Here is a 19,731-nt window from a genome sequence, read left to right as displayed (position 1 = left end):
GAACAGATTTAAAATAGAATTTAAAGAATTCCCACTTGAACATGTTTTTACTCTGTAAATGACTATTTAGGCCAAAAAATAGTTCTGATAATGTTTATATTAAGGCAAAACTGAAAACACTGTCTTCTTTCATCCCCTAAAGTTTCTGTTAATTTTGTATATCTGATGGACAGCTACAGAGTGTGGTGAAATCTTTACTGAATTATTGTAGTGAATACAAGGGCTTCCTGTTTAGGGAAGACAAAAGTGGAGCCTTAGGGCAAACAGACTATGCAGTTACAATACTGTTATTATTCATGAATAAAAAACTGTATTACTGTGTCTTGTATGACCAAGTATTATTCTTTGTAAATTTTTTGTTCAATTTTGTACATCTTATTCTTTGTACTACTTAATGTAAAATTTTGTATGTTCCTTTTGCACAAATTGTTTCCCATAATTTACATGTGCTTTTGAACAACATCCATACAATATTTGTTGTCTGCAGATGGATAAATAAATAAAAATAAATAGATGCTGTTCCAAGAAACTTTACTAACAGTTGGAGGAACAACAATGAAAATCGCCCTTTGGATAGCCAAAATTTTTATTTTCCTAAATTGCCTGAGGATGGTTCATTTGAAAAAGATGTGGCCAATTTCTTTTCCCATTTGTCCCCAGTCTGAACTCATGTTTTGTCTCTAATTACCTTGTTGTTGATGAGACTTTAAATCCTAATCTTTCTTCTTTCTGTTTACCCCCCACTCTTTATCATAGTTCAGCACGTAATTCCTAGTCTTTTGTTAAAGAACTGCTGCCCAAAGTAATATTTAATTCTGATTCATATGTTGATGTGTATAATTTTAATCTCAGTGATGTGAATTGTTGTAGTTGTACTTTATTTCTGATGTAAAGGTACACAGAAAAGGAAGTGTAGAATGTTTTACACTGTAACATCAGTTGCATTTTATGCAATTTTTGTTATACTTATTTTTATTTTAAATATTAACATTTCAGATTAGGTTTTGCTGTAACTGTTCTTGATATAAAATGAAACTATAAGTTTACTATTACCAATCATACGTGTGCCTAGTAACAGTAAATCCAGTAATTATTATGATATATTTCTTTAAAATTTATGCGATATGATCTCTCATATCATTGTTTGAATGATGTTGCAGGCTTTAATTGTAGGTGATTCGAGCTCATCCAACGTTGGAGAATGTGTGTCATCAGCAACTGCTGCTTTGATGAGCCAGGTCCCACCTCCACATTTCTGCTCGATTGTTGTACGTCTCATAGCTCTCCAGATACTTGCTATAGGGGTGAGTCACAAAACCTTATATGAAATCTTCTGATCTCCAGCAAGAAATACATGGGTCATGTCGAATATCAAGAAATTGTCATTCTTGCATTGAACATTTTAAATACGTAGTATCTGGAGATTTTATCTGTAATCTGTAAATATTTTTCATGGACAGGAACCAATTGTGAAAGGAAAATTATTTATAGTTAGCTTCAGTTTGTTAATACTGTGCTAAGGCTACTGTGTCTTTTCATTTCCTCAAGTAATAAAGCCTTACAATGTGTTCATCAATTTACACTCTTATATTGAATTTTATATCTCTACTCTTCAGGTGTGCTCAGTTATTAGTCATTACAATGTTCCTAAAGATTAATATTTACAAGCTAGTTTTATTATTATAGCTTGCAGTTCCATGGAATTAAAATTATTTGTATGATCAGATATGTGGGAACTGAATGATGTATATTTACTGTAATAAATCTTCAGCATAGAGCTGCCTTTATAAACATAACAGAAAATATGTCTACATTGCTGGAGGTACTGTGAGAAACAATTATGCACTTATAAAAAGTGGTATATACAGTACCAGTTTTCCTAGAAATAATAAAGTAATTTATATAGCTTATTTTTTATTGTTTTCAGGAACAATTGCATCTTGAGAATAATTATCATTTCATTTTTACATTACATGTTTACTTTTTAAGCTTTATTTTTAACTAATTGTGCACAATTTATTTCAGATCTTCAACCAAGTGACAATGGTGAGACATTCAGTAGATCAGATTGGTACATTATTTATGTACAAAACTCCAATCATCTCTCTTTTAGCTTTCAAGTATACTCATATAAAGCTCTATATACATGGGAAATTTCTGTGAGACATTTGTTGTTGATTAATGAGAAATATTGATGTTTCTTACAATATTGATTCATAGTGGCATTAAATACTGAGATACTACAGTAACCTGTGGTTTTCTAAATTATTGAATTGTAAAATTTTATCTGTAGGATTCTGTAACAGAATTCTATGTGTAATGTTTAAATATTTGTCCTCTTTTTTATCATTTTAATTCTCTCTATGAGTTATAAGAAATTCACTGATTCTTAATTCTTAAAAACTGACATCCTTATTAATTTGATACTGTTAAACTAACATTGTTTTCATCACAAGAAAAGAGAAAACACACTTTGTTGAATTGAGTAATGTTGTGATATGTAATGGGTGTGACACTCACTGCAGCGCACAGGAATCATCCAATGATAACATAATCATAACTTCAGTTATTGATCATTTTATTTCACAATTTCTAATATCTGAGGACAGTTGTTTTTCTCACTCTGTGTATGATATTCCATTCTATTTACACATCATTATATCTTTAATTTGACAAGTGCATAATATACAATGCATTACATACTGGCCAGCAATTCTGTTGCATGATTTTATAGTTTTCTCAAGGAAATACTTTTACTGTAATATATACATTATAAACATGTTCAGGTTCAGCCATTTAAACATAAAAGCATATAAATAACATCATGGTTAGTTTTCTATTCATTCATAAAGGTTCTTATTTTTATTCATTTCTGGTATATATTTGGAAATTACTCACAGTCTCTTATTTCACTGTTACTGACATTGGTGTGGTGAAAGCTAGATGTACATCTGTACACTACTGAAACAGACATAGAAAGGTAGCCTTCTGTAGAATAATATTGAGAAGAAAACCAGCTTATGTGTTCCTTACAAATAATCAGGTAATAAAGCCAGTGTGTGGAATACAGTTCTAAAAATATTATAAACAACTCTTCAAGCAACTAAGCATACTGGAAAAATAATAATAGTATGTATACTTCAATCTAAAGATAGTTGTTAACTAGTGATTCTGATTTTAAAACAAATACAGGTGACACAGAATAATGGGAATGTTTGAAATGAGTAGTGGCACCCATGAGCAGATGGCAGCACTGTGGGTTCATGACAGTTAGCAAGTAAACAGGCCACAGCTTCTGTAAACATAAATCAGTGGAACAAACAGCAACGTGCATTAGTCATAAAAATGTTTTAATTTGGTAGCGGCGCAGAGGGAGTTTTTATGCTTTTATAATTTAGGACATCATGATGCCAATCCATCGAAACACGTAATAAAATGTTGGATTAATAACTTTGAAGAAACTGGATTTGCCCTTAAGAGGAAATCAACAGGACAATCGAGAAGTGTGTGTTCTCCAGCATACATTGATGTGGTACGTGAGTCTGTCTTATGGAGCCCATGGCATTCAGTTCATAAGCAAGCAGCAGTGGTTGGAATGTCCTGGGAGAGTGTTCGCAGACTTCTTCATCTTGATATAAAATTTCATCGGTACAAACTACAGATGGTGTAAGAATTCAAGGACAACGATTACCAGTTACTATTAGGATTCTGTCACCAAATGATAACAAAAATAAACAATGACAATGAATTTATAAACAAGTTGTGGATGTCAAATGAGCCAATTTTCATCTTAGAGGTTATCTGAATAAACAGAACTACTGTTACTGGACAAACACAAATCCTAATGACGTTCATGAGCGCCCTCTACATCCTAGTAAAGTGACATTATGGTGTGGTGTTTCATCATATGGGATTATCGAACCATATTCTTTCACAAATGAACAGGGAAACACAATAATTTTCGATGTTGATCATTATGTGGAGATGTTACAAACTTTCATGACACCTACAGTGAACAACTTCCCAAATGTTCATGAAGCCTGGTTTCAACAGGATGGAGCGACATCACCCACTGCGTGGCAGTCAATGGTATGTGAGCGAGAATTGTTTGGCAACAGTGTGATCTCACTGTTTGGTAACATTCCCTAGCCCTTTAGACTTCCAGATGTATCTGTTTCTGATTTTTTTGCTTGTGGAGCTACCTCAAGAGCAAAGCCTATATGACTCAACCAAGAACCCTGGATGAGTTAAAACAGAGAATTCGGAATGCAATTCACAGCAGATTTCACAAATGTATTTGTACAGGAGGACATCTTTTAAAGGATGTAATATTTTTAGGAAAAATGATAAATGCCATCAGTGTTTCATAAGTGGCAGAGTTGTGAGGTTTCAATTACTTTGAATGCAATTTCTTTCCTTCATCACTTCCAGTTTTATTGAGTTGTGGAAATGTTCCCATTTTTCTGTGTCACCCTGTATAACACTGATAAGTATAATACTAAGAGTTTTAAGTTTGCTCTTAATAGAAATAATGAAATATCCTATCATGAAAATCACTTATGCTCTACTCAAAGAGTTACAGAACCTCATTTACAGGGTGTTCAGAAATTCATGTTACAAACATCCAGGCCTTTCCAGAGGCCACTGAGTAAATAATATTTTGAACAGGAACCTATGTCCACAAACACACTGTTTACACTCTTTGATGGTTCCAGTTTGGATGTTTAACCCACCACCTTCTTTTTGAGGAATTGAATTAGGTGTGATGCAGTAAAGTTATTAGGTAACAATTTAAAAGTGACCATAACAAAACAACTGTTTCTCATCTAAGCACATTTATTTGTATTAACATTTAAGCATTATGTTTTTAAATCATTCCAAAACAGAAATGAATCCAGCATACTGTACGTACAGAACAGTACTGGTGCATTACTACAGCAGCTCAATGTCATGATCACCAACATGGTTACAGACATTGACCTATGAAGTATGTTCTGGTACATGCCCTCCATTCCACCTGGTGTACCTTCTATTTCTAGTGCAGCTACCAGAACTCATGCCAGTAGATCTTCCTCTGTCTCTACAGGAGTCTCGTAGGTTAAACTTTGCATACAACCTCGCAAGAAGAAGTACATAGGAATACATATAATCCTATCTACCCAATTGCATACCAGGACAAACAGACTTTTCTCTTTCCCTCATCATACATGGATACATTAAACATCTGAACTGAAACCATCGTAGAATGGAAACAGTATATTTCAATACATGGGGTCTTATCCATAGTATTATATACTCACTCTCCTCTACAAATCCTGAACACCCCATATAAGGCAATATTTTGAATAACCAAAATTATAAAATGTTATGTAAGACAATAAGGGAAAGTTTTCATAATTATGTGTACAACATATCACTGTAAATATCCACCATATACCTGTTCAGTAAATAGTAACTTGTTTGACAGTTTTGATTCAGTTAACAAGTTCTGCATAATAACAGGATATTCTTAATGTAAACATTGGGCTATGTAGCCATCTACACACATCAAAAAAAGTTTTGCATCACCCCGTTCCCAGAACTCCTGAGGATAGACATTGACTGTGACTGTGTTCAGAGATGTCACTAAGCCTACCCAAAGATGTAAAACACCATGCATTAAAAGCACCTATTACAGGTGGTCCAACAGCCTATCAGTTCCAGTCATTCCATCAGGATGGAGGTACATGGCTCATGTTGTCTGTAGTTCAACCATGCCTGGACAGCCAATACCGCAGTTCAATTACATCTGTATTGTTTCTTCGTGACAGGAAGGGCTCTCTACAAGGGAAGTGTCCAGACATCTTGGAGTGAACCAAAGAGATGTTGGTGGACATGGAGGAGATACAGAGAGACAGGAACTGGTTGATGACATGCCTTCCTCAAGCTGCCCAAGGGCTACTACTGCGGTGGATGTCCACTACTTCGAATTATGGCTTGGAGGAACCCTGACAGCTACACCACCATGTTGAATATTGCTTTTTGTGCAGCCACAGGACGCTGTGTTACAACTCAAACTGTGGCAGTAGGCTACATGATGTGCAACTTCACTCCCGATGTCCATGGTGAAGTTCATCTTTGCAACCATGACACCATGCAGCATGGTACAGATGGGCCCATCAACATGCCGAATGGACCACTCAGGATTGGCATCATGTTCTCATTTATTTATTTATGTATTTACACGTCAAGTTCTGAAGGACCGAATTGAGGAACAACTCTCCAATGTCATGGAACATGTCAGTACATGAAATTACAGCATAAAAATAGTTACAGATAAAAATGAAATGTTGATGAACCCGAAAAAAGTCAGTTCATAAGCTTAAGTACATGCAATCAACAATACAACAAGAATCAACTTACTTTTTCAAGGAACTCCTCGACAGAATAGAAGGACTGACCCATGAGGAAACTCTTCAGTTTTGATTTGAAAGTGCATGTATTACTTCTAAGATTTTTGAATGCAAGTGGATACAGCAGTATACTGCACATCTTTCTGAACAAGAAATGACAGTAGGGAATATATATATATATATATATATATATATATATATATATATATATATATATATATATATATATATTGAAATGCCAATGTAAAAATACTATATATATATATATATATATATATATATATATATATATATATATATATAAATAAAACAGAAAGAAACTTCCACATGGGAAAAATATATTAAAAATAAAGATTCCAAGACTTACCAAGCGGGAAAGCGCCGGCAGACAGGCACATGAACAAAACACACAAACACACACACAGAATTACAAGCTTTCGCAACTGGCAGTTGCTTCGTCAGGAAGGAAGGAAGGAGAGGGAAAAATGAAAGGGTGTGGGTTTTAAGGGAGAGGGTAAGGAGTCATTCCAATCCCGGGAGCGGAAAGACTTCCCTTAGGGGAAAAAAAGGACAGGTATACACTCGCGCACACACACACACACATATCCATCCGCACATACACAGACACAAGCAGACATATTTAAAGGCAAAGAGTTAAGGGCAGAGATGTCAGTCGAGGCGGAAGTACAGAGGCAAAGAAGTTGTTGAAAGACAGGTGAGGTATGAGCGGCGGCAACTTGAAATTAGCGGAGGTTGAGGCCTGGCGGATATCGAGAAGAGAGGATATACTGAAGGGCGAGTTCCCATCTCCGGAGTTCGGATAGGTTGGTGTTGGTGGGAAGTATCCAGATAACTCGGACGGTGTAACACTGTGCCAAGATGTGCTGGCCGTGCATCAAGGCATGTTTAGCCACAGGGTGATCCTCATTACCAACAAACACTGTCTGCCTGTGTCCATTCATGCGAATGGACAGTTTGTTGCTGGTCATTCCCACATAGAAAGCATCACAGTGCAGGCAGGTCAGTTGGTAAATCACGTGGGTGCTTTCACATGTGGCTCTCCCTTTGATTGTGTACACCTTCCGGGTTACAGGACTGGAGTAGGTGGTGGTGGGAGGGTGCATAGGACAGGTTTTACACCGGGGGCGGTTGCAAGGGTAGGAGCCAGAGGGTAGGGGAGGTGGTTTGGGGATTTCATAGGGATGAACCAAGAGGTTACGAAGGTTAGGTGGACGGCGGAAAGACACTCTTGGTGGAGTGGGGAGGATTTCATGAAGGATGGATCTCATTTCGGGGCAGGATTTTAGGAAGTCGTATCCCTGCTGGAGAGCCACATTCAAGGTCTGATCCAGTCCTGGGAAGTATTCTGTTACAAGTGGGGCACTTTTGGGGTTCTTCTGTGAGAGGTTCTGGGTTTGAGGGGATGAGGAAGTGGCTCTGGTTATCTGCTTCTGTACCAGGTTGGGAGGGTAGTTGCGGGATGCGAAAGCTGTTTTCAGGTTGTTGGTGTAATGGTCGAGGGATTCAGGACTGGAGCAGATTCGTTTGCCACGAAGGCCTAGGCTGTAGGGAAGGGACCGTTTGATATGGAATGGGTGGCAGCTGTCATAATGGAGGTACTGTTGCTTGTTGGTGGGTTTGATGTGGACGGATGTGTGCAGCTGGCCATTGGACAGATGGAGGTCAACATCTAGGAAAGTGGCATGGGATTTGGAGTAGGACCAGGTGAATCTGATGGAACCAAAGGAGTTGAGGTTGGAGAGGAAATTCTGGAGTTGTTCTTCACTGTGAGTCCAGATCATGAAGATGTCGTCAATAAATCTGTACCAAACTTTGGGTTGGCAGGCTTGGGTAACCAAGAAGGCTTCCTCTAAGCGACCCATAAATAGGTTGGCATACGAGGGGGCCATCCTGGTACCCATGGCTGTTCCCTTTGATTGTTGGTATGTCTGGCCTTCAAAAGTGAAGAAGTTGTGGGTCAGGATGAAGCTGGCTAAGGTGACGAGGAAAGAGGTTTTAGGTAGGGTGGCAGGTGATCGGCGTGAAAGGAAGTGCTCCATTGCAGCGAGGCCCTGGACGTGCGGGATATTTGTGTATAGGGAAGTGGCATCAATGGTTACCAGGATGGTTTCTGGGGGTAACAGACTGGGTACGGATTCCAGACGTTCGAGAAAGTGGTTGGTGTCTTTGATGAAGGATGGGAGACTGCGTGTAATGGGTTGAAGGTGTTGATCTACGTAGGCAGAGATGCGTTCTGTGGGGGCTTGGTAACCAGCTACAATGGGGCGGCCAGGATGTTTGGGTTTGTGAATTTTAGGAAGTAGGTAGAAGGTAGGAGTGCGAGGTGACGGTGGGGTGAGGAGTTTGATGGAGTCAGGTGAAAGGTTTTGTAGGGGGCCTAAGGTTCTGAGGATTCCTTGAAGCTCCGCCTGGACATCAGGAATGGGATTACTTCGGCAAACTTTGTATGTAGAGTTGTCTGAAAGCTGACGCAGTCCCTCAGCCACATACTCCCGACGATCAAGTACCACAGTCGTGGAACCCTTGTCAGCCGGAAGAATGATGATGGATCGGTCAGCTTTCAGATCACGGATAGCCTGGGATTCGGCTGTGGTGATGTTGGGAGTAGGATTAAGGTTTTTCAAGAAAGATTGAGAGGCAAGGCTGGAAGTGAGAAATTCCTGGAAGGTTTGGAGAGGGTGATTTTGAGGAAGAGGAGGTGGGTCCCGCTGTGATGGAGGACGGAACTGTTGCAGGCAGGGTTCAATTTGGATAGTGTCTTGGGGAGTTGGATCATTAGGAGTGGGATCAGGATTGTTTTTCTTCGTGGCAAAGTGATATTTCCAGCAGAGACTACGAGTGTAGGACAGTAAATCCTTGACAAGGGCAGTTTGGTTGAACCTGGGAGTGGGGCTGAAGGTGAGGCCTTTGGATAGGACAGAGGTTTCGGATTGGGAGAGGGGTTTGGAGGAAAGGTTAACTACTGAATTGGGGTGTTGTGGTTCCAGATTGTGTTGACTAGAATTTTGAGGTGTTGGGGGGAGTGGAGCTGGAAGTGGGAGATTGAGTAGATGGGAGAGACTGGGTCTGTGTGCAATGAGAGGAGGTTGAGGTTTGTTGGAAAGGTTGTGGAGGGTGAGTGAGTTGCCTTTCCGGAGGTGGGAAACCAGGAGATTGGATAGTTTTTTGAGGTGGAGGGTGGCATGTTGTTCTAATTTGCGGTTGGCCTGTAGGAGGATGCTATGTACAGCCGGTGTGGATGCGGGAGAGGAAAGATTGAGGACTTTGATTTGGGATAGGAGTTGACGGGTGTGTTCATTGGCTGAGTCGATGTATAGGTGAAGGATTAGGCGGGTGAGGGCTATGGATTGTGCTGTTTGGAACTGGTATAAGGACTGATGGAAAGAAGGATTGCAGCCAGAGATGGGAACTTTAAGTGTGAGGCCTTTGGGAGTAATGCCAAATGTCAGACAAGCCTGAGTAAATAAAATATGGGAGCGTAATCTGGCTAGGGTGAAGGCATGTTTGCGGAGGGAATGTAAATAAAATTTAATGGGGTCGTTGTAGGGATGTTGTGAGGTTGACATGGTATTGGTAGGTGGAAAGGGTAATATGAGGTTAAAGTGAAAGTAAAGAGAGATTTATATAGGGAGAGATAAAGGTGTGAAAAAAGTCGAAAAAGTGTTGGTTTGAGATGAGCTATGTTGATCATGTGCTGAACTTAGGTTGGTGAACAACAATGGGTGCAAAGGTTGGGTAGTTATGTTGTCTCCAGATCACGTTAAAGGGTGGGGAAATTCAAGAAAATTTCGAGAAATTCAAGAAAATTTCGACAAAAAAATGTAATTCTGTGTGTGTGTTTGTGTGTTTTGTTCATGTGCCTGTCTGCCGGCGCTTTCCCGCTTGGTAAGTCTTGGAATCTTTATTTTTAATATATTTTTCCCATGTGGAAGTTTCTTTCTGTTTTATTTACATCGTCATTAATTTGAACCCAACAATTACGTTTGTTATTGTCTCTGTTGCATTTCGAAATCTTCTCTATCGTCTTACTTTCTCTTTTCGTTTGTACAAGAAGTTCCACTTTGTATTCATCTTCCATTTTTCCGTAATCTACCATACATTTTATCCTGCCTAATTATACTCAATAATACGTAATTTACTTCCAAACCATAACCTAAAATTTTCAACGCTTTCAACATAACCGCTGCTATAAAATCCATTGTTCCAAGTTTACAAACATTTCGTGTAAACTCGTGAATACTATTTCACAGCTTCAGTTCCTTTCACCCATTACACAACCATCTCAGTTTTTTTTTTTTTTTTTTTTTTTTTTTTTTTTTTTTTTTTTCAACAACTTTCGTTTTATTTCCATTCCCGTTTTTCCCACAAAACCGATCATTTTCTAGCAGCTTCCCACAGGTTTACACGTTATTATTTCTTCATCAAACAATTGTTAGCCTCATTATCATAACCTGCCAGTACATAACCAGTCCTTTGAATACATTTACACACATATTCTTCGAGATCTTATTCAAAAAAATTTTTTTCGAATCTTATTTTTTCGCAAATCATTTTTTCGAAACTTTTTTCGAAAAATTTTTTTGTCGAAATTTTCTTGAATTTCTCGAAATTTTCTTGAATTTCCCCACCCTTTAACGTGATCTGGAGACAACATAACTACCCAACCTTTGCACCCATTGTTGTTCACCAACCTAAGTTCAGCACATGATCAACATAGCTCATCTCAAACCAACACTTTTTCGACTTTTTTCACACCTTTATCTCTCCCTATATAAATCTCTCTTTACTTTCACTTTAACCTCATATTACCCTTTCCACCTACCAATACCATGTCAACCTCACAACATCCCTACAACGACCCCATTAAATTTTATTTACATTCCCTCCGCAAACATGCCTTCACCCTAGCCAGATTACGCTCCCATATTTTATTTACTCAGGCTTGTCTGACATTTGGCATTACTCCCAAAGGCCTCACACTTAAAGTTCCCATCTCTGGCTGCAATCCTTCTTTCCATCAGTCCTTATACCAGTTCCAAACAGCACAATCCATAGCCCTCACCCGCCTAATCCTTCACCTATACATCGACTCAGCCAATGAACACACCCGTCAACTCCTATCCCAAATCAAAGTCCTCAATCTTTCCTCTCCCGCATCCACACCGGCTGTACATAGCATCCTCCTACAGGCCAACCGCAAATTAGAACAACATGCCACCCTCCACCTCAAAAAACTATCCAATCTCCTGGTTTCCCACCTCCGGAAAGGCAACTCACTCACCCTCCACAACCTTTCCAACAAACCTCAACCTCCTCTCATTGCACACAGACCCAGTCTCTCCCATCTACTCAATCTCCCACTTCCAGCTCCACTCCCCCCAACACCTCAAAATTCTAGTCAACACAATCTGGAACCACAACACCCCAATTCAGTAGTTAACCTTTCCTCCAAACCCCTCTCCCAATCCGAAACCTCTGTCCTATCCAAAGGCCTCACCTTCAGCCCCACTCCCAGGTTCAACCAAACTGCCCTTGTCAAGGATTTACTGTCCTACACTCGTAGTCTCTGCTGGAAATATCACTTTGCCACGAAGAAAAACAATCCTGATCCCACTCCTAATGATCCAACTCCCCAAGACACTATCCAAATTGAACCCTGCCTGCAACAGTTCCGTCCTCCATCACAGCGGGACCCACCTCCTCTTCCTCAAAATCACCCTCTCCAAACCTTCCAGGAATTTCTCACTTCCAGCCTTGCCTCTCAATCTTTCTTGAAAAACCTTAATCCTACTCCCAACATCACCACAGCCGAATCCCAGGCTATCCGTGATCTGAAAGCTGACCGATCCATCATCATTCTTCCGGCTGACAAGGGTTCCACGACTGTGGTACTTGATCGTCGGGAGTATGTGGCTGAGGGACTGCGTCAGCTTTCAGACAACTCTACATACAAAGTTTGCCGAAGTAATCCCATTCCTGATGTCCAGGCGGAGCTTCAAGGAATCCTCAGAACCTTAGGCCCCCTACAAAACCTTTCACCTGACTCCATCAAACTCCTCACCCCACCGTCACCTCGCACTCCTACCTTCTACCTACTTCCTAAAATTCACAAACCCAAACATCCTGGCCGCCCCATTGTAGCTGGTTACCAAGCCCCCACAGAACGCATCTCTGCCTACGTAGATCAACACCTTCAACCCATTACACGCAGTCTCCCATCCTTCATCAAAGACACCAACCACTTTCTCGAACGTCTGGAATCCGTACCCAGTCTGTTACCCCCAGAAACCATCCTGGTAACCATTGATGCCACTTCCCTATACACAAATATCCCGCACGTCCAGGGCCTCGCTGCAATGGAGCACTTCCTTTCACGCCGATCACCTGCCACCCTACCTAAAACCTCTTTCCTCGTCACCTTAGCCAGCTTCATCCTGACCCACAACTTCTTCACTTTTGAAGGCCAGACATACCAACAATCAAAGGGAACAGCCATGGGTACCAGGATGGCCCCCTCGTATGCCAACCTATTTATGGGTCGCTTAGAGGAAGCCTTCTTGGTTACCCAAGCCTGCCAACCCAAAGTTTGGTACAGATTTATTGACGACATCTTCATGATCTGGACTCACAGTGAAGAACAACTCCAGAATTTCCTCTCCAACCTCAACTCCTTTGGTTCCATCAGATTCACCTGGTCCTACTCCAAATCCCATGCCACTTTCCTAGATGTTGACCTCCATCTGTCCAATGGCCAGCTGCACACATCCGTCCACATCAAACCCACCAACAAGCAACAGTACCTCCATTATGACAGCTGCCACCCATTCCATATCAAACGGTCCCTTCCCTACAGCCTAGGCCTTCGTGGCAAACGAATCTGCTCCAGTCCTGAATCCCTCGACCATTACACCAACAACCTGAAAACAGCTTTCGCATCCCGCAACTACCCTCCCAACCTGGTACAGAAGCAGATAACCAGAGCCACTTCCTCATCCCCTCAAACCCAGAACCTCTCACAGAAGAACCCCAAAAGTGCCCCACTTGTAACAGAATACTTCCCAGGACTGGATCAGACCTTGAATGTGGCTCTCCAGCAGGGATACGACTTCCTAAAATCCTGCCCCGAAATGAGATCCATCCTTCATGAAATCCTCCCCACTCCACCAAGAGTGTCTTTCCGCCGTCCACCTAACCTTCGTAACCTCTTGGTTCATCCCTATGAAATCCCCAAACCACCTCCCCTACCCTCTGGCTCCTACCCTTGCAACCGCCCCCGGTGTAAAACCTGTCCTATGCACCCTCCCACCACCACCTACTCCAGTCCTGTAACCCGGAAGGTGTACACAATCAAAGGGAGAGCCACATGTGAAAGCACCCACGTGATTTACCAACTGACCTGCCTGCACTGTGATGCTTTCTATGTGGGAATGACCAGCAACAAACTGTCCATTCGCATGAATGGACACAGGCAGACAGTGTTTGTTGGTAATGAGGATCACCCTGTGGCTAAACATGCCTTGATGCACGGCCAGCACATCTTGGCACAGTGTTACACCGTCCGAGTTATCTGGATACTTCCCACCAACACCAACCTATCCGAACTCCGGAGATGGGAACTCGCCCTTCAGTATATCCTCTCTTCTCGATATCCGCCAGGCCTCAACCTCCGCTAATTTCAAGTTGCCGCCGCTCATACCTCACCTGTCTTTCAACAACTTCTTTGCCTCTGTACTTCCGCCTCGACTGACATCTCTGCCCTTAACTCTTTGCCTTTAAATATGTCTGCTTGTGTCTGTGTATGTGCGGATGGATATGTGTGTGTGTGTGTGCGCGAGTGTATACCTGTCCTTTTTTTCCCCTAAGGGAAGTCTTTCCGCTCCCGGGATTGGAATGACTCCTTACCCTCTCCCTTAAAACCCACACCCTTTCATTTTTCCCTCTCCTTCCTTCCTTCCTGACGAAGCAACTGCCAGTTGCGAAAGCTTGTAATTCTGTGTGTGTGTTTGTGTGTTTTGTTCATGTGCCTGTCTGCCGGCGCTTTCCCGCTTGGTAAGTCTTGGAATCTTTATATATATATATATATATATATTGAAATGCCAATGTAAAAATACCAACACTCATGATCAGGGGTCGGCAAGAGGCTCATGAACTGTTCACCGATGAGTGTTGCATATGCCTTCAACCAGACAATCATCAGAGACATGTTTGGAGGCAATCTGGTCAGGCTGAATGCCTTAGATACACTGTCCAGCAAGTGCAGCAAAGTGGAGGTTCCCTGATGTTTTTGGATGGCATTATGTGGGGCCAACATATGCCACTGGTGGTCATGGAAGGTGCCGGAATGGCTGTACGATACGTGAATAACATCCTCCGATCGATAGTGCAACCATATCAGCAGCATATTGGCAAGGCATTTGTCCTCATGGACAACAATTCATGCCCCCATTGGGCACGTGTTGTGAATGACTTCCTTCAGGATAACGACATCACTCAACTAGAGTGGCCAGCATGTTCTCCAGACATGAACCCTATTGAAAATGCCTGGGATAGATTGAAAAGGGCTGTTTATGGTTGACATGCCCCACCAACCCCTCTGAGGGATCTACACTGAATTGCCATTGAGGAGTGGGACAATATGGACCAACAGTGCCTTGATGAACTTGTGGCTAGTATGCCATGACGAATACAGGCATGCATCAATCCAAGAGGATGTGCTACTGGGTATTAGTGGTACCGGTGTGCACAGCAATCTGGACCACTGGACCACCACCTCTGAAGGTCTCGCTGTATGGTGGTACAACGTACAATGTGTGGTTTTCATGAGCAAAAACAAGGGCAGAAACGATGTTTATGTTGAGCTCTATTCCAATTTTCTGTACAGGTTCCGGAACTCTTGGAACCGAGGTGATGCAAAACTTCTCTGGTGTGTGTCGTCGAATGACAAAGTAATGGACTTGGTCATGCAGAAGAACAGTCCTTTGAGGTATGTGTTACTTGTGCATATTTTCTTTCTGCTGGTCTCAATCTAATGGAACATATGCTCACAGAAATTTCCTTGATGTAACTTCTCACTAATTTAACTGTTACTTCTCCAGTATAGTGCACTACTTGCACTTTTCTTCATAAACAAGTTTATCATTTCTTTCCCTGCCTTACACGCATCAAAATACCTTTTTTATAGTTTACTATTTGTTTGAAAATCAATCTAGTGTATGCCCTTTGGGTTTGCCATCTGACTTTTGGCTTCCCTGACTAGGGGATCTGCCTGAGGAATGCGTTTTTTTGACATATGTAGAAGCCCTCAGTTAACCCACCAGTATTTGAATATGTTTCTCTTATTCTGAATTGTAACCCTTCTTGCTGAGAAATTTACTCTTTTGTGTACTAAAGCTTGTGTATAGCCTCCAAAAATATACTTATTCTTAACAGTTGCCTTCAGAATATTTCTGCCCTCTTGCCTTTATACTGTACAGCTACAACTACTGGTAATGTAATTTGCTTGCATATACCTAGAAGCACAGGACATGCTCAGTTCCTATTCTCAGTAACAGCATTTTATGACTCTACTTTCCACATTCCTTCATTAAAATAGCTACTGATTAGATGTCAACTGCCATGGCCGTATTACTTGATAAGTGCTTACATTTCGTACTTTAACATAGAAATCAAGTTATGCTTATTAGAGGGTTCTTTGAATGCTTACATTTTATTCCATTACTGAAATTACATTTTTGTTATTCAAAGCAGCTCATTTTTGTAACAGGTTCTAACACTTTTCCTTTTTGAGAAAAATAATATCTTTGAAATACCATGTTAACTTGTGAGTGCTAAAGGTAGTTACTGTTTTGCATATAGCAGCAGAGTTCTGATGACAACATCTTCCAACAGCTATTCATATTTTCTCATGTACCCCATTTAATTTATTGAAAAATGACAAGGAAACTTTTAATATATCATTTCTCTTTAGGATTCCTTAGTTGGACATTAGGTTTTGTTCTACCAAATTTCACAACATTTTATGAAGCAAGTATTCATTGCTGTTATGTGGCACCAAACACTCAGTTAGGCATATCTGTACACATTAGTAACTGCTGTTTTTTGTGTGTATGTGTTAAACATTTGCTTACAGCATTCATTGAGCACTTTCAAAAGCTACTATTGAATTACTTTCATACCCAAGCATTCCTCACACCATTTTTATTGAATACTGCTCTTCAGAGCTTGGACAAAGTGCTTTTTTAAATGATTGTAAAATGTGAATGACTGGATAGAAGCATTTGTCTTGATTCATACTATTTCTCAAGCTCATGAGAAAAGAGTTCTGCTAGCCGCTATACCTGTTGATAAGATTTGTCTGATAAGTATGTCTCAGTTGAGTATTTTTCACACAGTAGCAGGTGGTTGATGTACTATTGTTAGACTTTACAACAGTAGCAGTATTAACTTACTTGTATTCAGTTTATATATCTTTTGTTGAATACTCATCTTCAACCAAATAATCGACACACTATTTTACTGTGAAAATAATTAAATGTGGTAATTGCCACAGATTCATCTGGAATGGAAATCAATATAATGCAGTGCTGTTGAAAAGTTCCTGGATTTCCATCCTGGTAAGAATGGTGAAATACCATGACATTTTGATGAATGTCATACCATTATCTTCAGTAGAAGTCAAACCAAGAGTTTTTCATCGACAGAATACACCAGAAAAATTCATATTCACCCACACAATACTGGTGTAAATAATATGTAGTTTTTACTGCAACCTACTTAAGAAGTGATTATATTCATTTTTGTCAATATAGTTATTACTACTATCATTGCACAATCCAGGAAAATTGCTGCTGTTCTTTACAGCTGTAACCTCAGTTGTCATCAGGCATACTGTTGGGAAGGTTCCCCACAATAGCATGAAGATCATATCACTGTATGAGTTGTGTGGAAGCCCCAGATGCTGCATTTGTGGAAAGTGATGAAGCAGAGTGTAGAGATTTGTTGGAATAGAGAGGTGGTCGTACCTGGGTGTGAAGGAAGAATTGTCCTTCACTCAGTAACTTGTACACAGTATGTTTTTCATTTGAATGCTTGTGGTAAGAGGTATTAGCAAAAATTCAGATATTCACATTTCCTATCAAATACCACAACAAAGAAAGCAGGTAGTGTGTCAGATACTAAGTAAGAGTTCTAGTATCACTCCTTTTTGCTAGCAGAAGCACTCCATCAATGTTAATTTTTACTTGGTAGTACGTTGAACAAAAATCCATTAACTTTCCATGTGAATGATGCTCCAGTAATTTCACTGATGCTATAAAGTATATCAATTGTCTCCCCTAAAATCACTAACTGCCCTTTACCTAAGAATTCAAAAGACATTTTTGTCTGCTTATGACGTGAGTCTTGCAGTGTCTGATGCAATTATTCAAATTGTTATTCTTTGTATCCAAGTGATGGATCAGCAATAAGGAAAAATATTCAGTTAAAGGATATTTGTTAATGATTCCCAAAAACTGTGAAAACTAATCACTGTTTTCAGCAGTGAAGAAGTAATGCATGTATTATGCTCATACTTTCACTACATTCATTCTAGTACCATTGTACAGCAACATTTTTCAGTAACTGCTCTGAACAGTGATGGTTTTTCAATGTATTTTGCTCTTACCATCAATAAACACACTTTAACTTAACATCACTTCAAACAGTAATACTTGACATAAAAAGTTAATTACTCATAAGGGGAGTACAGAAAAGAAATGAAACTTCACATGTTGAGAGGTTGTGTGATGTTAAAAAATTTAGTCAAATTTACAGAGAAATTGGCAGTATGAGCCCTCTTACCAAAATGACATTGCACCCACTCTGGCCTGGATGGAGGCACTGTTTCAATTGGGAAGGGTGCCATATTGTTGTTGTGGTCTTCAGTCCTGAGACTGGTTTGATGCAGCTCTCCATGCTAACCTATCCCGTGCAAGCTTCTTCATCTCCCAGAACCCACTGCAACCCACATCCTTCTGAATCTGCTTAGTGTAGTCATCTCTTGGTCTCCCTCTACGATTTTTATCCTCTACGCTGCCCTCCAATACTAAATTGGTGATCCCTTGATGCCTCAGAACATGTCCTACCAACCGATCCCTTCTTCTGGTCAAGTTGTGCCACAAACTTCTCTTCTCCCCAATCCTATTCAATACTTCCTCATTAGATATGTGATCTACCCATCTAATCTTCAACATTCTTCTGTAGCACCACATTTCGAAAGCTTCTTTTCTCTTCTTGTCCAAACTATTTATCGTCCATGTTTCACTTCCATACATGGCTACACTCCATACAAATACTTTCAGAAATGACTTCCTGACACTTAAATCTATACTCGATGTTAACAAATTTCTCTTCTTCAGAAACGCTTTCCTTGCCATTGCCAGTCTACATTTTATATCCTCTCTACTTCGACCATCATCAGTTATTTTGCTCCCCAAATAGCAAAACTTCTTTACTACTTTAAGTGTCTCATTTCCTAATCTAATTCCATCAGCATCACCTGACTTAATTCGACTACATTCCATTATTCTCATTTTGCTTTTGTTGATGTTCATCTTATATCCTCCTTTCAAGACACTATCCATTCCGTTCAACTACTCTTCCAAGTCCTTTGCTGTCTCTGACAGAATTACGATGTCATTGGCGAACCACACAGTTTTTATTTCTTCTCCATAGATTTTAATACCTACTCCAAATTTTTCATTTGTTTCCTTTACTGCTTGCTCAATATACAGATTGAATAACATTGGGGATAGACTACAACCCTACCTCACTCCCTTCCCAACCACTGCTTCCCTTTCATGTCCCTCGACTCTTATAACTGCCATCTGGTTTCTGTACAAATTGTAAATAGCCTTTCGCTCCCTATATTTTACCCCTGCCACCTTCAGAATTTTAAAGAGAGTATTCCAGTCAACATTGTCAAAAGCTTTCTCTAAGTCTACAAATGCTAGAAACGTGGGTTTGCCCTTCCTTAATCTAGCTTCTAAGATAAGTCATAGGGTCAGCATTGCCTCACGTGTTCCAACATTTCTATGGAATCCAAACTGATCTTCTTCGAGGTCGGATTCTACTAGTTTTTCCATTCGTCTGTAAAGAATTCGTGTTATTATTTTGCAGCTGTGACTTATTAAACTGATAGTTCGGTAATTTTCACATCTGTCAGCACCTGCTTTCTTTGGGATTGGAATTATTATATTCTTCTTGAAGTCTGAGGGTATTTTGCCTGTCTCATACATCTTGCTCACGAGATGGTAGAGTTTTGTAAGGACTGGCTCTCCCG

At 40.2% G+C, this 19,731-nt stretch overlaps 1 protein-coding gene across 4 annotated transcripts in view; it reads left to right on the top strand.

Annotated features, from left to right (window-relative positions):
- Nucleotides 1-19,731, top strand: part of LOC126278568 (protein unc-80 homolog) — a 953,735-nt gene that overhangs the window by 825,417 nt on the left and 108,587 nt on the right. For 2 of the 4 annotated variants that reach the window (XM_049978771.1, XM_049978770.1), the window contains 2 exons: nucleotides 1,161-1,304; nucleotides 2,026-2,046. In XM_049978771.1, coding sequence (XP_049834728.1) covers nucleotides 1,161-1,304; nucleotides 2,026-2,046 — 165 coding nt within the window. The remainder of the gene's footprint in view (nucleotides 1-1,160; nucleotides 1,305-2,025; nucleotides 2,047-19,731) is intronic. The other 2 variants (XM_049978772.1, XM_049978773.1) reach the window with 1 other exon arrangement.

This window comes from Schistocerca gregaria, chromosome 6, assembly GCF_023897955.1.
Source record: "Schistocerca gregaria isolate iqSchGreg1 chromosome 6, iqSchGreg1.2, whole genome shotgun sequence".
NCBI classification, from domain to species: domain Eukaryota; kingdom Metazoa; phylum Arthropoda; class Insecta; order Orthoptera; family Acrididae; genus Schistocerca; species Schistocerca gregaria.
The sequence above is the reverse complement of the archived record's forward strand: the minus strand, read 5'-3'. Positions and strand labels throughout refer to the sequence as shown.